This window comes from Entelurus aequoreus, linkage group LG04, assembly GCF_033978785.1.
Source record: "Entelurus aequoreus isolate RoL-2023_Sb linkage group LG04, RoL_Eaeq_v1.1, whole genome shotgun sequence".
In the NCBI taxonomy this organism is placed as follows: Eukaryota; Metazoa; Chordata; class Actinopteri; order Syngnathiformes; family Syngnathidae; genus Entelurus; species Entelurus aequoreus.
In genome coordinates, this window is record NC_084734.1 from 46,834,307 (window position 1) to 46,853,152 (window position 18,846).

General features: G+C 38.4%; 1 protein-coding gene across 2 annotated transcripts in view; it reads right to left on the reverse strand.

Annotated features, from left to right (window-relative positions):
- Nucleotides 1–18,846, reverse strand: part of LOC133648689 (MAM domain-containing glycosylphosphatidylinositol anchor protein 2-like) — a 562,410-nt gene that overhangs the window by 90,881 nt on the left and 452,683 nt on the right. For both annotated transcript variants that reach the window (XM_062045021.1, XM_062045020.1), the window contains exon 12: nucleotides 14,610–14,787. In XM_062045021.1, coding sequence (XP_061901005.1) covers nucleotides 14,610–14,787 — 178 coding nt within the window. The remainder of the gene's footprint in view (nucleotides 1–14,609; nucleotides 14,788–18,846) is intronic.

The following is an 18,846-nucleotide window of genomic DNA, read 5'->3' on the forward strand; positions in this document are numbered from 1 at the left end:
TATCTCGCTTTGCTTTACTTTTGCTTTTGCTTTCGCTTCCTGTGCACTTCCCTGCTGCACGATTCTCTTGTATTTTTGAACATGAAACATGTTTCTTACCTGCATGTAGTCTTCTATATCCGTATCTATGGGTTACATTTCCACACCAATGCGAGACCGTGACATAAGAATCGAGATTTAGGCCCCGTTTATACTGCACACCAAATCTGATATTTTTTTTACCTCAAGTGACACAGATCAGATTTTTTTTGCCAGTCTAAATGCTCCAAAGTGCTTCAAATCTGATCTTTTGGCATCAGATTCAGGACTACCTCCTGATGTGGCCTGAATCTGATGCCAAAAGATCACATTTGAAGCACTTTGGAATCTGATCTTTTCAAATGTGACTGCAGTCTAAACGCAATGCCACCTGAATGTGATTTTTTTCGTAAGCTGTGGGAGAGCTACGTCACTCGTGTTTGTTGGAAAGATGCAGTCGACAGCGGAAATGGATACAACATCTGGTTTTGGTTTTTATTTAAGACAACTTAATTTACGGTGCATCACTAGTCAATATTGCGCAAATAATAGGCTTTATGTAATACATGAATATATGTTTTGAATACGAAGAAATAGCGATTGTTGAAGGACCGGAATTGACGCTGTGGCGCATTTGCATACATATGAGTTGACAAATAAAGCTCCCATAGATCCACGCTGATGTCCGTGTCTCCTCTATTTAACAGCCATTAAAAGTGTACATGAATATATGTTTTGATTACAAAGAAATAGCGATTGTTGAAGGACCGGAATTGACGCTGTGGCGCATTTGCTTACATATGAGTTGAAAAATATAGCTCCCGTAGATCCATGCTGATTAAGATTAAAGATTAAGATTAAAGTACCAATGATTGTCACACACACACTAGATGTGGTGAAATTTGTCCTCTGCATTTGACCCATCCCCTTGGGGAGCAGTGGGCAGCAGCGGCGCCGCGCCCGGGAATCATTTTGGTGATTTAACCCCCAACTCCAACTCTTGATGCTGAGTGCCAAGCAGGGAGGTAATGGGTCCCATTTTTATAGTCTTTGGTATGTCCGTGTCTCCTCTATTTAACAGCCATTAAAAGAGTACAACCCTCCCCAAATATATTACACAATACACATCCATTCATACATTATATTACTTTAATTTAATTTAATGTAAAGAAACACTAATTTTTAAGGTGTTGTGATTTTCATTTTATTTTGTAGTAGTAGCGACTTCCTTCCGGTCAACTTCCATTGTTTTCACTTTATCAAAGTGCACATGCAAGTGAAGTCGAGGCCACACTGGAGTCTGATAAAAATCACATTTTACTTGCAGTGTAAACAGTCTGCTGAAAAAAATCTCTTTTTGGCTACTTTGGCCTGCAGTGCAAACGTAGTCTTAGATGTGGATGTTTTGTTTTTTTCTATCACCACCACTAATAATATAGCATCTTAATACAGAACTCGTTTTACCCCCTTTGGATTGGCTGACTGACTTAGACATAAGCGGTTGATGACATTACCGAAACTGAACATAGCCATTGTTTACACATTATCTGGAAGTGCAAATGACTTTGGCCAAAGTCCAAATTTGAACATGTGGATCAGGACTTGATGAGTTAGTAAGTCATGCGGACATAATAGGTTCCACTCTAATGAATATTAAAACTTTTCAGAGGGCCAATAAAACGTGCTGAGGGACAAAAATGCCCCCCGGGTCTTGCTTTGGACACCATTGTGGTTTACTTGTGCTGGCATGTATGCTAGCAAGAGCACAGCTCATGGGGACAGCATATTAGCATATTACAATGATTCAACAATAAACTGTGTTTCAAAAACACACAAATAACGGCAAAAACATAACTTCTTGGTAACAGGCCTGTGCCAAAACCGATTACATGAGTGGATTTACTTTTGGCCTACAGAGGACGTGAATGATGCAACTTCCTGTAAACCATGTGACGTGTGGAATATTCCAATTTTTTTAGAAGGGGGTAATGTGTTAGGGTAACAGGACTGATTGAAAACCCAGAACACTGAATTTTAATGAAGTTTTTGAGAAAATTATATATTTGTGATAAAAAGTATCACAAATATGTGAAAAACATAAAATCCGACCAATACATCTTGTCTTACTTGCAAGCATAAACTCATCGCGAGAGATGTACAGTACACAAATGTGTTTTTACAACCATGGAAGAAAGTAAGTGTAAAGGACAGTGCTGAGAAGAAGAAGTGGACCATATTCATTGAATTAAAGAAATAAATGATCAAAACCATGACTAACTTGGTAAAGCAGTTGGAGCGTAGCACCATAATGAAGCAGAGTGAGTCTAATGTCAGCCAAGAATGTTGCAAAATATACAAACGGCGGACATTTATCCATGAAAATATGGAAAAGCCGCTGATGGTGTGTTTGACAGACAAGCAGCTGAAAGGAGATATCAAAGAAGTCCACTCTTCAGAGTGAATGCTGAACATTATTATTATTACGATAAAACTATGGTAGTTGGAAGTACTACATTCAATTGAATTATAATATTTCTCATCTAAAAGTTAGTTATACTGATTTGAATATATTTCAGTGGGCAGCGCTGTTTTGCAACACAAGTATTTCAAAGTATTAGCTGCGTCACGGAACCAATTATTTAATGAAATGGCACATTACCTGCATTTAGCATCAAGGCTTGGAATTTTGGGTTAAATCACCAAAAATGATTCTTGGGCGCGGCCACTGATGCTGCTCACTGCTCCCCTCACCTCCCAGGGGGTGAGGGTGATGGGTCAAATGCAGAGGATAATCTCACCACACCTAGTGGGTGTGTTACAATCATTGGTACTTCTTTTCAAAAGTAAAAACAAACTGGAATATATTTTATATTATATTAGGCAATGCAGTTTGGTGCCGTCCCTTTCTTTTGTGTTATTAATTGTAGCAGGGACGAACGATGGAAATTAGCCACTTGCTACATTTTTGCATATTTACATTTGTGTGTTGAATATGTACTGTTCCTGTTTTAAAAAAAATACAGTCAAAAGTCAAAGACAAGGAAATTAAGTGTGGAAACGTATCAATGCACACGGTAACGACGTCAGTGCACTGCGAATTTCTGACGCATTTGCCTAATTCTGATTGATACACAAAGCGGCCTGTTGGACCGACATGAGCGCTGACTTCATCTTGGCAAAGTGCTCACTGTTCAGTTGGCCCGCGGCTGTTTTACCAAGCAGACAGTCCAGGAACCCACGCCAAGTGTCCTCGTGCGCGGCGCTCAATTTGACCGACCACAACATAAACCTCGCTGTCCAAGACTGGGAAGCAAGATGGCCGAGCACCATGGCGGACATCAAAGTTGTGACACTATCATTCAACAAGTTATTCGTTATTCCTGGAACATCCAATATGGATGCAAGAGATTTCCTTTGCAAGAATAATGAAGCACAATTGAGCTAAATAATGACAATTCCCCTAAAAAAGACCTTAACAAGAATATGTTGTGATGAGAACAGCCACAGGAAGTTACCCTGTCTGTTGTCACAGGGGTTAACTTCTCGTACACTTGAATGATGTCAAATGTTACTTCAAATTTTCCTGTACAGTTTTAAGTTTGGCCCTGAAGCTGATTATTTCTATTTCCAGTTATATTTACTGGAAACGTTGTTTAAAAATATAAACAAATACATGTACATGTACCATAATTATGAAAATAACCAATAATTTACTTTAAAAAAATCATCAAATGTAAAAATAATCTGAATATATATGTATATATAGGGGGCGGCGTGGCGAAGTTGGTAGAGTGGCCGTGCCAGCAATCGGAAGGTTGCTGGTTACTGGGGTTCAATCCCCACCTTCTACCATCCTAGTCACGTCCGTTGTGTCCTTGGGCAAGACACTTCACCCTTGCTCCTGATGGGTGCTGGTTAGCGCCTTGCATGGCAGCTCCCTCCATCAGTGTGTGAATGTGTGTGTGAATGGGTGAATGTGGAAATACTGTCAAAGCGCTTTGAGTACCTTGAAGGTAGAAAAGCGCTATACAAGTATAACCCATTTATTATTATTTATTTATATATATATATATATATATATATATATATATATATATATATATATATATATATATATATATATATATATATATATATATATATATATATTGAAAATGATTTCATTGTAGAAGAAACATGATTGTAGATAGTCCGCTTTTTAATGTACCTCAGATGGAAATTGCATGTGCATATAAAAGCAACAAAAAGATTATAAACAAAGTAATATGGTAGAAAAAAATAAATACATTAAATAATTGTGAAAATTGTGCAAGATAACACTTTATGTACATAAGAAATAAAAAAATAAAAAATTAAATTGTAAGAAATTTGATGGACCGATGGCGTAACTGCACTTTTTGTCCATATTGATTAAAAATAGTGTTCATGTATGAAATCTAGTCTAGTCTTATCTAGTCACACACATACACACACACACACACACACACACACACACACACACACACACACACACACACACACACACACACACACACACACACACACACACACATATATGTATATATATATATATATATATATATATATATATATATATATATATATATATATATATATATATATATATATATATATATATATATATATATATATACAGCACCTTGAACTGTATGCCTTCTTTTGGAATGAGGTGCCAAACAAGCCAACAACAGGAAAAGCACCCAATTAAATGCAGTGTTTTCATGCGGCCTTGCCAGAGTAAACACAAGGCCTGAAAATATAAGAACTACTCCTTCTCTGATGAAGCAGGTGCTGAGTTAGTCATTATTGTATCGCGGTGACACAGCAATCCATCACGTTACAGCTGGGGACACCATAACTACTTTTCTCTTCTTGCCAACTCATAGAAAAGCTGCTTCTGGACTGCATGATGATGGCTCTGCCCGGCTGCACAATGGCGAGTAAACAAGCTCATTCTATTGGACTGAAGGGCCACAATGTTAGAAGTTCACTGCGCAGTCAAAGAATCCTGCAGCGTTTTGCTTCTAACTGCACGTAGTCAAGGTTGTGATTCTCATCCCACACAGCACATTTTTTTAAACAAACCCACTCGTCTTTTTATAGCCCGTCCAAAACAAACACACACAAACCAAAAGGGAAAACAGTAAAGCTAAAGGGCCAAAAAGTCCAACGTGTACCTTCATAGACATCCTGAAGACACATGGTGTCCCACAATAGTGCATTAGCTTTGATGCCGGAATATAGAGACTTTAACCCTCTGGTAACATTTCATCTTAATTCTTAATCTTTAAAACCAAACAGGACATAAAAGTAAAGAGGCAGTTTTTGCTCAAATTTCTCAATAAACTTCAGTCCTAAACAGAAATACCAAACATGTAATGATTTATATTTTTATTTTGACCGTTTTGAAGGCCTTTTAATCAGGTAATGGTCACTTAGACTTAGACAAACTTTATTGATCCACAAGGGAAAATGTTCAACAAATTAGCTCAATTACAAAGGATGGAAAGGGTAAGGATGGAAAGGATAGTGCAGGTATAAAGTAGACAAAAAATGTACCATAGTAGCAATATAAAATATAACATGTATGTAATATTTACATATTATATATACAGTATATAATATACACTGATATATTATATCATTATATTATATAACATTGTTATATAATATATACAATATATAACAATAAATCCCAATTTTAGGTTTAAATAAATGAAATAACACATCTTATTCTGATGCAAATTTATACTAATGTAAAACTGACATCATTTGATCAAAGCGGCTTCAAAGGTTTAAAAAAATGAAAAAAACATTACATGTATGCTATTTTTTTTTGCTGCTGATTGAGTGATTTGAGCAAAACAAGTTAATACTGTATATGTGTGCCCTTTGAAAAATGAAGGACTTACATGTACTGTTTGACTTTGGAGTATTGTCGAATAACTGTCAGTGAATTGTACTGTACGCTTGTGAAATACAACAAGAAAAAGAAAACAGAAAAAAACTGTACAATAGAGTAATATAAAATTGTGGCCAAAATAGAGCCATAATTTACTGATAGGACAAAAAAGCCAGCCTTTGTTCCCTTAGACTCATAAGTGATTTTAGCTGGTAACACGTGTCCGTAGCTTGAATGCTAATGAGCTGTGTTTCCAAGAAGTACAATTGTGTACTTTTTTCACTTTTTACATTCACGTTGTAACTGTGCATTTCTCCAACGTAATAGATGCTATATATCACATCCAACAATGTAATATAAGTACACAAACGTTAGCAACACTAGCACAGCTATGTTAGCTACATGCTAACATTACACTCTAACAGCAACTTCATGCTAGTTTAGCATATTTAGTCGATATTAGTCTTTACTTTAACATGCGTAGCAAAGCCTGTTTTTATTTTAATATATTTAATGCTTTCATCCATGAAGTAGCTATTTGGCTAGTCAGAGGCAGTATCATGTCTAAAAAGCAGAGCTCCTGGCTGCATTTTAAAATGTGTAGCGAAGCCTGGAGCTACAATTTGAAAAGCGAGGGTTTAAGTGCCTCTTCTATTAATAGCTGTGCAAACAAGTGAAAGACAGAATATGTTTTTCCCACGTTTGGTATTTACAAACAGTTTCTAACGACACATATAAAAGTCATTTTGGCGTAATAGGGAACGTTAAGTCGAGTCCATTACAGACTGAGAATGTAATAGTTTTTGTTCTGGCCTCCGGAAGGCTTTGTGGATTTCATTCATTATTTATATGTATTTCAAATTGTTTGCAGCCTTTTTAAAATGTGTTTTGTGGTAATATTTGTGGGCGTCTGGAATGAGTGCATTGAATTTACAGTATGTCTGTGGGAAACATTTGCTTTGGTTTTCGTATGATTCGGTTTTGGTCGGACATTTTGAGGTCTGTTTTGCAACACAATACATTGCTTTACATGACTGGACTGTAGGAATGGTGACACTCGGGGAGAACGGAGCGGCCCTAGAGTGATAATTAGTCCAGTCTCTCGTTGGGTAGGCCTCTCGCGCACGAGGGGGAGGCTTTTTTCTTTCCTTCATGAATAAAGAATCTTTGTTTCTTTCCTATCAGCGCTGGCTGCTCCTTATGTGCCATCTAATTAGCCTCCATTCTCCTCACTCCTCATTGATTGGAGGCAGTCTGATTCATTTCACTTGAGTTGGACGTCGACGATCAAGATGTTCTCGGATCACGACGAGCGGTCCTGGAAGAATGTTCACAAACCCGAGCATCTGCTGACATCCCCACAGGTGAGTAGTTCTGGAGATACGTCTTTTTGCAAGCTTTGATTCTGTGGAGAGATGCGAGACGTGTCCTACGTCACGGGGACCCACCCTTCGTGCCACGCAAAACACTCCTGCCATATAGACGATCTTTGGCTAGGCCTTATTAAATCGGCACAACACTTTTTCTCATGTACAGGATCTTTGCCAAGCATTTTTCAAGTAGTAGGTTAAAAACAACAGCGCGCTCCTGTCATAATGAGGATTTTTGACTAGGGTTTTCTCAGTCAGTCCTCAAAATCGGCAGAGCATTGTTAAAATTAAAGTTCCACTGATAGTCACACACACACACTAGGTGTGGTGAAATTACCTTCTGCATTTAACCCATCCCCTTGTTCCAACCCCTGGGAGGTGAGGGGAGCAGTGAGCAGCAGCGGTGGCAGCGCTCAGGAATCATTTTGGGGATTTATCCCCCAATTCCAACCCTTGATGCTGAGTGTCGAGCAGGGAGGTAATGAGTCACATTTTTATAGTCTTTGGTATGATTCGGCCGGGGTTTGAACTCACAAACTATCGATCTCAGGGCGGACACTCTAACCACAAGGCCACTTTTATCATATAGAGCAGGGGTGGCCAACCAGTCAGAGACCTAGAGCCACATTTTTTACTGTTACCGCAAAAAGCCACATCATACACATGGGTTCATGAACATCACTCACACACACACAAATACACACACATACACATGCACACACACACACTGCTAATTGTTCATTTAGGACCGGCATTGACATAATGCACAATGAATTGTCATGGATGAGAGTTGGTGAAAGACTAGCTTGTAGTTGGATTCTATTTTTTAAAAACATCTATACATACCATAAACCTTCTTATCTGTATTCTCGGCTGTTGCTTGCTAGTGACAGTCAAAACTATGGTACCAGGCTAGCCCTGAGAGGTGCTCTCACCCACCTTAAACCCAAAACTGATGTTTTGAAAAAGACTGTTATGTATAGGACAATCACTTACTGGAATCGACTTCCACAATATCTGGTATCAATCACCAGCAGAGTGGGTTTTAAGAATAGACTGGGAGGCGAAGTATTGCAGAAAGAGATTATTCTAGATTGTACCTAATGTTCATTTCTGGTTCATTTATCTTCTTTTGACTTATTTTTTGCTTGAATTAATTCTTGTTTCTGCTTACCGTTTTTATATTGATATTATCTTGATTTTGTATGCACTTTATGTCATTGTTTATTCATTATGGTAATTTTTCGTCACTTATTGTTTGTCTTTGGTACACTAATGTGTATATTATAGGCCATTGGTTCTTTGTTTTATTTTAGCTAAAATATATATCTATTTTTATATTGCTATCTTTGTTATGAACATTAGTATGTAAACTCCAAGTTATTGTTTTTTTTGTTTTTTGTTGTTGCTATTTCTGTATTACAAAATGTTATTATTGATCATGTTATACTGCATTGTAATCTTTTGTTTTGTGATTGTGTGATGTTTTTTGCCTGGACCCCAGGAAGAATAGTCTCCACTGCGGTGTAGTCTAATGGAGATCCTTAATAAACTAAACTAAACTAAACACACACACAGACATTTTGCTCAGCCAGAGTTATTGTAAATGTCACAAACCAACATGATACTGACATAAATTGACTCCCTGAGTAAGACCACAGGCCAGTCAATTTCAACAATGAAAATTGTGTGTGCACTGTCTCACACAGACAAAGTCCCAGTTCAACCACGTCCAAGACGCTGAAGTTATGAAGCTTTGAAATGTATAAGGCACATGGACTCTCATTTCTGTAAGCAAACATTTTACTTAAATAAATATTGAACATCTTAAAGTGAATATTTTTTCCCAGTTGGAAAAACGATCAAAGTCGGGTTGTCTTTTCGTTTGTTGCCATCACATGATCACCGCATTCTCGCTTGTTCGTCCGTGTAAATGGGCGTATATTGACCATCCAATCTAAAGCTGAAATATTACCACAACAGGACATTTGGCTTTGTAATCATATTCTATTCCTCCTAATTTTTGTTACTTTGAAGCACTTCTCACTGGCAAGTCGCGAGTAGGGAGTATGTCTGTGCTTCATGTGTGTAAAGCTGGAGCCCCGCTCTCCACCCACAGAAACAAAGATTGTAATGAGTGAAAAGAGGACACACTGCGTTCAATTAATTTTACTGTTAAATAAACGATGCTGAGAGCGATGAAAGAGTGAGACGTCTTTCTACCTGTTTGAAGCGAGAGACGACCAAACGTGAGGCTCAACAGTTCTGATTGGCGAACATGTCTGTCACTCAAATGCCGGTAACGGAGGGGGGATGGAGACACACAACTAAAAACACAGCCTCTTGTGGTTATTCATAGCACTATTTAAAACGTCAATGTCGATTCGTAAGAGTTGCATGAAACCAGACAAAAAGCCGCATGCGGCTTGGCCAGACCTGCTATAGAAAATATTTGACTAGCATTTTGCAGTAAGTGCTTGAAAACAGCAGCATGCTCCTGTAATACAGATGATCATTGACTAGAGTTTTCGTATTAGCTCCTTTAACACAAGACAGTGCTCTTGCCAAATAGAGGATATTTGAAACAGCAGAACACTCCTGTCATATAGATGATCTTTAACTGGAATGCTTTCAATAGGTTTTCAAAAACAGCAGAGCACTCCTGTCATAAAGACAGTGTGATTAAATAAATAGCAGCACACTCATGTCTTACAGATGATCTTTGATTGCAATACTGTAGTAGGGTCTTAAAAACAGAGTTTCCGCTGTCAGTCCTCAAAAACAGCAGAGCATTGTTGTCATGTAGAGCAGTGGTCCCCAACTACCGGGCCGCGGCCCGGTACCGGTCCGTGGATTGATTGGTACCGGGCCGCACAAGAAATAAAAATAAATAAATAAATACTAAAATAAATACATTTTTTTTAAATGTATTAAATCAACATAAAAAACACAAGATACACTTACAATTAGTGCACCAACCCAAAAAACCTCCCTCCCCCATTTACACTCATTCACACTCATTCGCACAAAAGGGTTGTTTCTTTCTGTTATTAATATTTCTGGTTCCTCTGTTATATATCAATATTGATCAATATAGTCTACAGCAGGGGTCACCAACCTTTTTGAAACCAAGGGCTACTTCTTGGGTACTGATTAATGCGAAGGGCTACCAGTTAGATACACACTTAAATAAATTGCCAGAAGTAGCCAATTTGCTCAATTTACCTTTAACTCTGTTATTATTAATAATTAATGATATTTATCTTTGTGGAAACACTGATCATCTTAATGATTTCTCACAATAAATATATATAGAAACAGATAAATACCAATATGCAACACTTTGTTTTTATATTTTCTCTAAGTGCACATTTTTCAAATTGAACATTTTCAAATGATCACTTCTAAGACAGTCTTGTGAAATCACAATATCCCATTTTAACTAGCTAGCCACTAACATTTTTTAACAAATCATGAATTACTTTGCACCATGTTTGTACAAATAATAACTCATGTAAAATACAAAAGTAAACTCTCAAATTTTTAAATCATGTCACACTTTGAACTGGACACCAAATCTGTTATCTGTTTCTTTGTCAGTTAGTGGGAAGCCTGGCATTGCACACTGTTAACTAGTGTGTTGTACTCTGGTGTGTAACTTGACACTGCAACTCTGAGTGAGTCTTGCACATGTGCATCAGTGAGGCGTGTTCTGTGTTTGTTCTTGATGAAGTTCATGTTAGAAAAGGCTGATTCACAAAGATAAGATTTTTCCTCATTGTTTGCGGAACCTTCTTAATCTTTTGGACATATTTTCACAGCAATCTGGCCTTAAGCTTAATTATGATAAATGTAAAATGTTAAGGATCGGAAATCTAAAGGGAACGTCCTTTCGAATGGAATGCAAAGTGCCTGTTTTGTGGACAGATGGACCAGTTAACATACTTGGTGTTGTTGTCCCAGAAAATCTGGAAGATCTAGGCTCAGTAAATTATGATAATCGACTAAGAAAGCTGGACAAAATTATGCAATTATGGAAAGGGAATTCCCTAACCTTGTATGGTAAAATGTCTATTGCCAACTCGTTAATTATTCCTCAATTTATGTATTTGTTTTTGTCATTACCAGCTCCATCACAAAACTTTTTTAAGATTTATGAGCGGAGGGTCTTCGATTTTGTCTGGAACGGCAAACCAGAAAAGATTAAAAGAAAGGTTTTGTACAAAGAGTATGAATATGGGGGCCTGAAACTTCTCAACCTTGAAGCTATGTGTCTGTCTTTAAAAGCATCAATTGTTCCAAAGATGTATTTAAACATTGAGTGGTACACAAGTGTCCTGTTGGACAAAAAACATGTACTGTATCAAAAGAAATTGTATCCTTTTTTACAAGTGATCCCCTCCCAGAGAGTCTGCTGGGAAACATGTCAGGGTTCATAAAGGAAACAATCCACTCATAGTGGTGTTTTCAATTTTATGTGCCAGAAAAAAGAGACAATATTTTGCAGCAGTTAATATGGATGAACTCTAATATTGTAATAGATGGAAAGCTTTTCTTTTGGAAAAATATGTTTGAAAGAGGAATCATTTTTGTCAATATTATCAATGAGAATGGTAAAATTATGAGGTATGATTAATTTAGAACTATGTATGGTGATGCTTGCTCAAGCTTTTCATTTTATCAACTAATTGGAGTAATTGGGAAAAGATGGAAACAAATAATTAATTATGGAACTACTAAATTATTAGTTTGTAAACCTCTAATAAGAAATTCTAGTTGGCAAAAAGGAACTAAAATAAATAGAAAAATATATAATTTGTATTTAATAAAGAAATCTTTGAAGGCTGCCCCATACAACACATATGGAAAATGGGAGGACTTTTTTGACTGCCCGTTGCCATGAGATGCCATATTCAAACTAATCTATAAAACCAGTATCGATGTGCAAAATCGTTATTTTCAAATTAAAATTATTTATAACTTCTTACCCACAGGGAAAATGTTAAAATTATGGAATATGACAGAGTCAGATGATTGCCGATTTTGTTGTCAGGAGCCTGAATCCACCCTGCATTTGTTTTGGCATTGTCATATTGTGTCTTTGTTTTGGGTGGAAGTTGAAAAAATGTGTTTAAGGATTGGTTTGTTTATGAAGCTTAATGTGGTTTCTGTTATTTTAGGAGAGTTCATTGACAATCATGATTTAGTCAATTTAATTATAGTACTCGGTAAAATGTTTATTTTTAAGGCCAAAAACAGATATTCACTTAGTATTACTTTCTTTAAGACATTTATTCAGTATTTTCTAACTTTAGAAAGTTACATGGTTGAAAACGATAATGATGCCAAAAAACATTGAAAAAAAGATAAGTCCTCAAAGGCTTATTTTGAAAGTAGAATTATGTTTATAGATTATATGATATCTGTTGTTGTGTTCCCTAATTTGAGTGACCTGGACATAATCTGGACTGTACATAAATGCTTATTTTGAAAATGTAATTTTGATATAAATTATATGCAATCTGTTGTGTTCCCTAATTTTTTTCTGTGTACATGAATGAAGGTGTGTGTTGCTGAGTCCGACTTGGACATTATTTGGACTGGGCCTGGTTTAAAAAAAACCTTTAAACAAATCTAATATCATTGACAACCTGGTCTGTTGAAGATAAGGCCCTTTTTTAAAAAAAATAAAATAAAATAAGATAAATAAATAAAAAACATTTTCTTGGATAAAAAAGAAAGTAAAACAATATAAAAATAATTACATAAAAAATAGTAATTAATGAAAATGTTAGTGGACCAGCAGCCTATACAATCAGGTGTGCTTCAGGGACTGTGTCCCTTGCAGATGTGTTGTCTATGTTGTGGCAACCAGAATATTGGTAGCAGAAAGAAATAACCCCTTTTGTGTGAGTGGGTGTGGATGAGTGTGCATGGGGGAGGTTGTTTGGGTTGATGCACTGATTGAAAGTGTATCTTGTGTTTTTTTCTATGTAGATTTAATTTAAAAAAAAAAAAAAAAAAAAAAAAAAATATTTTTTTTTTTTTTTTTTTTTTTTTTTTTAGAACAGGCCCGCGGGCGACTCATCTGGTCCTTACGGGCGACCAGGTGCCCGCGGGCACCGCGTTGGTGACCCCTGGTCTACAGGGATACAGTCCGTAAGCACACATGATTGTATTTTTTTTATGACAAACATTTTTTTTTTTTTAAATATACCATCTCCCCTCCCCGGTCAGTGGGACAAATTTTCAAGCGTTGACCGGTCCGCAGTTCCAAAAAGGTTGGGGACCACTGATGTAGAGGATGTTTGACTAGCGTCTTTGCAGTAGGTGCTTAAACAGCAGAACGCTCCTGCCATTCAGAGGCTCTTTGACTTGAGTTATACGCAGTCGCTCTTCAAAAACAGCAAAATGCTCCTGTCTAATAGAGGATCTTTGACTTCTAGCGTTTTTTTCGGTAGGTGGTTCAAAACAGCAGAGCGCTCATGTTAAATAGATGATCTTTGACTAGAGGGTGCGTAATAGTTCCTTTCACACAACATAGCGCTCCCGTTGTATAAAGGATGACTCTTAACGTTTTTTTCGGGAGGTTCTCAAAAACAGTAGAGCGCACCTGTCATGTAGAAGATCTTTGACTACAGTTTTTGCAAAAGGTCCTCAAAAACAGTAGTCTAAACATTTTCAATCTTTCCAGCTGGACCAGGTTGAAATTGTTTTTTTTTTGACAAACATAAAATGGTTGTAAATTTTGTACAAAATCCTTCTTAAAACCTTCAATAAAATTAATATTAAAAAAGCATCAAACCTCCCAAAAAACAAGTTATTCTGTTGGGAGATTTGAGTGAAGGCAGACTGGGGTCTTTGCTTATCTGTTTGCTCCTTTGACCCAAACTAAATGTTTGACTCACACGGTGCGTTCAAGTGCTTCTGACCTGTCATGCAAAGAAACCAGGCCTGACTCAGCCAATGATGGTCTGGGAGGAGACAAGATTAGTTGCTCCGTCAACTTTTATGGGGCTCAGATGTGAAAAGAAGCTAAGCGCGCTGATTTCCAGTTGTCTCCTGGTGACTGACGGTGTTGAGATGCAGTTCTAATTATTCTAATGAGTTTACTTTTTCCTGGCACTCTCTTGCATTTCATACATTATCTAACGCATCATTATCAACATGATGAATGCGCTGATGCCTTTTGAGGTTTTGCTGAATAATAACTGGAGTACATGCCATTCAGTTTCTTTGGAATCGTTTCTCCAGACTTAAACCCGTCCACAATCAACGTTATTCCGTTCCACACTCACCGCTGTAAGTGATGATCCGCACTGTGGAGTCGCCCTCGCCGAAGCGTGTGATGGGCGTGAGGCGCACCTCGTAAGACTCGGGCTTGATGAGCTCGGTCAGGTTGTGCGTCATGAGTTGTCCCTTGTTGATTGATCCGTCGACTGGAATCTCCTGCTCCCACCAACGCTGCTGTCCCATCTGCGGAAAAAACTAAGTTAAGTTAAGGTGTTTTCACAAGTACTGTGCTGGACTTCACAGTCATTCTTCTACATTACTGAATGTCCACAGACTTTGTGGTATTGGCTGATACCGATACAAGCATGAATCATACATACTTTTCTGAGTTTGCAGTATGGACTGTTAGAAAACGTTAGATCAGTGATTCTCAAACTTGGTACACAGGCTCCAATTAGTGGTACTCAATTAAAGTATAACGTTTTATTTTCCTATATTCAAATACTATGTTACTGTTCAAACTGTGTGTAATGATACAGTCTGTGTTGCCAAAAATATTCAATATATTCCATCCATCCATCCATCTTCTTCCGCTTATATGAGGTCGGGTCGCGGGGGCAGCAGCCTAAGCAGAGAAGCCCAGACTTCCCTCTCCCCAGCCACTTCATCCAGCTCTTCCCGAGGGATCCCGAGGCGTTCCCAGGCCAGCCGGGAGGCATAGTCTTCCCAACGTGTCCTGGGTCTTCCCCGTGGCCTCTTACCGGTCGGACGTGCCCTAAACACCTCCCTAGGGAGGCGTTCGGGTGGCATCCTGACCAGATGCCCGAACCACCTCATCTGGCTCCTCTCGATGTGGAGGAGTAGCGGCTTTACATTGAGCTTCTCACCCTATCTCTAAGGGAGAGCCCCGCCACCCGGCGGAGGAAACCCATTTCGGCCGCTTGTACCCGTGATCTTGTCCTTAGATATATTTGGTAAATAAAACCCCTGCTCTGTTTTAATTAATACTTGGGCCTACTACGCTACTGTATTTTAATGTTGGTAATTTTGGTTGTACTTGGAGTACCACTTGGTGAAAAAAATGTTGAGAACCACTGGGTTTGATCAAGTGAAAATAGTCAAACAGAGAACAATGATAGGTATGAAAAACCTTAATCTATTTATTATTAACCTGTCACGGCGCATTCGCAGTCCAGCATGCCTTCTGCTGCAAGCTCTGCTGGCGCCTCTGCTTGCCGTGCGCCAGGACACGCCCCTGCTCGCTCTGGCCGCATTGCGGCCACACGCAGGCAAAGCTGCAGGCGCTCAGCAATCAGCGCACCTGGGACTGATGAAGGCGAGCAGTATAAAGAACAGCGGACCCGAAGATCCGGCGCCAGAACGTAGTTCTGTTTACAGTAAGCTATCGCGTCTCTGGCTCCCCTCCCATGAACTTGCTCTCGCTCTGTGTCTTTCCAGTTCCCATGTCTTATGTCCTTTGTGTTTCCCGCAGTGTTTTCCCTGTCTCCCGCGATCGAGCTGTGTGCCTCGACTTCCCTTTGGATTCCGGACTGCCTCCCTCGATCCTTGAGCCCCCTGACTTCCTGCCTGTCTCACGGACACTCGGGATTTCCGCCTCTCACTCAACACTCCCGGTAACACACTCATTAATTATTACATAGAGTCTCACACCATACACCCCTTGGATTTTTGTCACACTCCATACCCGTGTGTAGATTATATTATTATGGTTTGATTATTATATATATTGTAAATATATATAATAAATACATAGAGCTACTGCGCCCCCTTGTGGTCTGTGGCATTTACTCCCCCCTGGTGCATAACATAACCTTCTGGAATGGATTTATGTTGTCTTTAAATTGAAGTGGAGTGGTAATTGCTTTTCAGAGACACATAGTGTCCACAAAAATGTATTAAGTTAAGCTCACGATGAAGTAAGTTGAATGATGCGGACACATTTGTTACTGAATAATTTTTAAAATGTTTATCTGTAAGTAATATGCAATTATAATTATTTGATACTTGTTCAATTTGACAAATCTGCTGTTTTAGACTGAAATATTGTTAAATTAAGGACACTTATTACTGATGCATAGCGTGTGTGCTTAGGTGTTGTGTATCTGCTATCTCCTAATAGCCTATACCAGACCTGGGCATTCTGCGGCCCGCGGGCCGCATCCGGCCCTTTGTACGTCCCTGTCCGGCCCGCGTGAGGCCAATTATAAATTACAAAATACATTTAAAAAAGCATCTATTTCGAGTGTGCAATACAACGGTGCTGCTTTTGTTTTGAAAAGCGTTATTTGTATTACTTCCGTGTGGACGTATGCTCGTGCGTGCAGCGGCAATCACAAATACAAAATACATTTAAAAAAACATCTTTGTCGTGTGTGCAATACAACTGTGCTGCTTTTATTTTGAAAAGTGTTATATGTGCGTATGTCCTATGAGGGAAGGCGCACAGCGACAGGTGATGCCCGGTTATCCCCGAGATGCTAAAAAGAGAAAAGTTGATGACCAATGGCGTGTTTTAAAAAAGACATGGACTGCCAAGTAAAGGTAAAGCCGTGTGCTTATTTGTGTTTAAAGAATATAGTGTAACGATCTGCTGAAGTAGATGTTGTCTTCTTGAGTTGTGTAAATGAGAAGTGAGGAGACGTGCGTGTGGAAGGAACGAGATATGTTGAGCTGTGTTAGTATAGCTTGCTCAATAAAAGTTTAAAAATTGCGTCAGACTTGCTGTGCACTTATTTTGGACGCTACAATTGGTGTCAGAAGTAAAACTTTGCGCATACTGCGCTGCTTGTGTGCTACGTCATCGGGAGGTACGTGCCACGTGAGGAGCTCGCCGCAAAGAGAGACAGAGAGAGGGAGAGAGAGAGACAGAGAGAGAGAGAGAGACAGCGTTTACAGGTGCAGCCACGCTGCTTGCCACGGGGGGAATTCCGCCCTCAATGAAGACTCCCAGGTTTGATGGCAAGGCGAACTGGGAGGCATTTCATCCCACTTGTGACATCAATTGTAGCGTCCAGAAGAAGTGCACACCAAGTCTGATGCTCTTTTTAAACTTTTATTGAGCATGCTATACTAACACAGCTCAACTTATCTCGTTCTTTCCAAAAGGAAAACCAATCCTCACTCCTCATTTCCGCAACAGCAACGCTTCCTCCTTCTTCGCCAATCACCTTACAGACGTGCTACGTTCACAACAAAGAGGATGCAGGATGAAGTGACAGAAATTGAAATTTTTGTATTGTAATATACATCAGGAAGTGTTGTGTAAGAAAGTGTTAAAAATAAAACCATCAAAAGCCATCTGCTTTTGTATAAAGATAAGTTAGGTTAAATGAAAATATTATTATTATTATTATTATTATTATCTATCTTACGGTATATCAAAAATAATTTGTGCAAAATTTAATTGAAATATTGTCGGTGTGGCCCTCCAGCAGTGCTCGGGTTGCTCATGCGGCCCCCGGTAAAAATTAATTGCCCACCCCTGGCCTATACCCTACCATGTTTACATTTTGTAAATGACTTAATTAAAATACGAAGAAGAGCAACCTTGTGTGCTTATTGGAGGACATTTAGATGTTAACTGGCTGTCCATCTTGCGCAAGTAAACACGCTGCAAGACTGCTTGTGTCAGAGGTACAGACATTTAACATGCAAACCCATATCATCCCATACTTGCTTTTTTTGCTGCTATTAGACCGATATCCGACACCCCTATTTCTGAATATTTTTTTGTTCAATTTGGCGGCTGTCAGTAAAAAAAATTAAAGGAAAAGGTCACATTGAAGGTCCTGGAAAAATGACAAGAACACCACCAATGGACAGCAGATGATTCCAATAGTGGTTCAGGATTACATATTTTACAAATAAATACTAGGGCTGTCAAACGATTAAAATATTTATTCACGATTAATCGCATTTTGTCCACTCAAAATTAATTGCAGAAAGAAAATGTTTTCGTCATTAATAAGTGGACTCTAGACAGATATTTTTTTTAAGTTTTGCAATGTTTTGTCTTTTTTAACATTATTCTTTTTGAAACAGCTCAACACGAAAAGGATATGAACACTTTTTTAAAGAGAATTTAAAAAAACCTTGCAGTAAGTTGGTGTCTTGCTAGATTTTCTATTTCGTAGGTATACATAATGTGGATTCTTGCTTTACAGCAGGAGCACTTGCATTTAGAGAAGAGGAGCTACACTTCCATGTTGATAGCAGTTTCACGCATTAATAACATAAAATGTGGATTGTTACAATCATGCTTTGATTGTCAAATATGTTTGG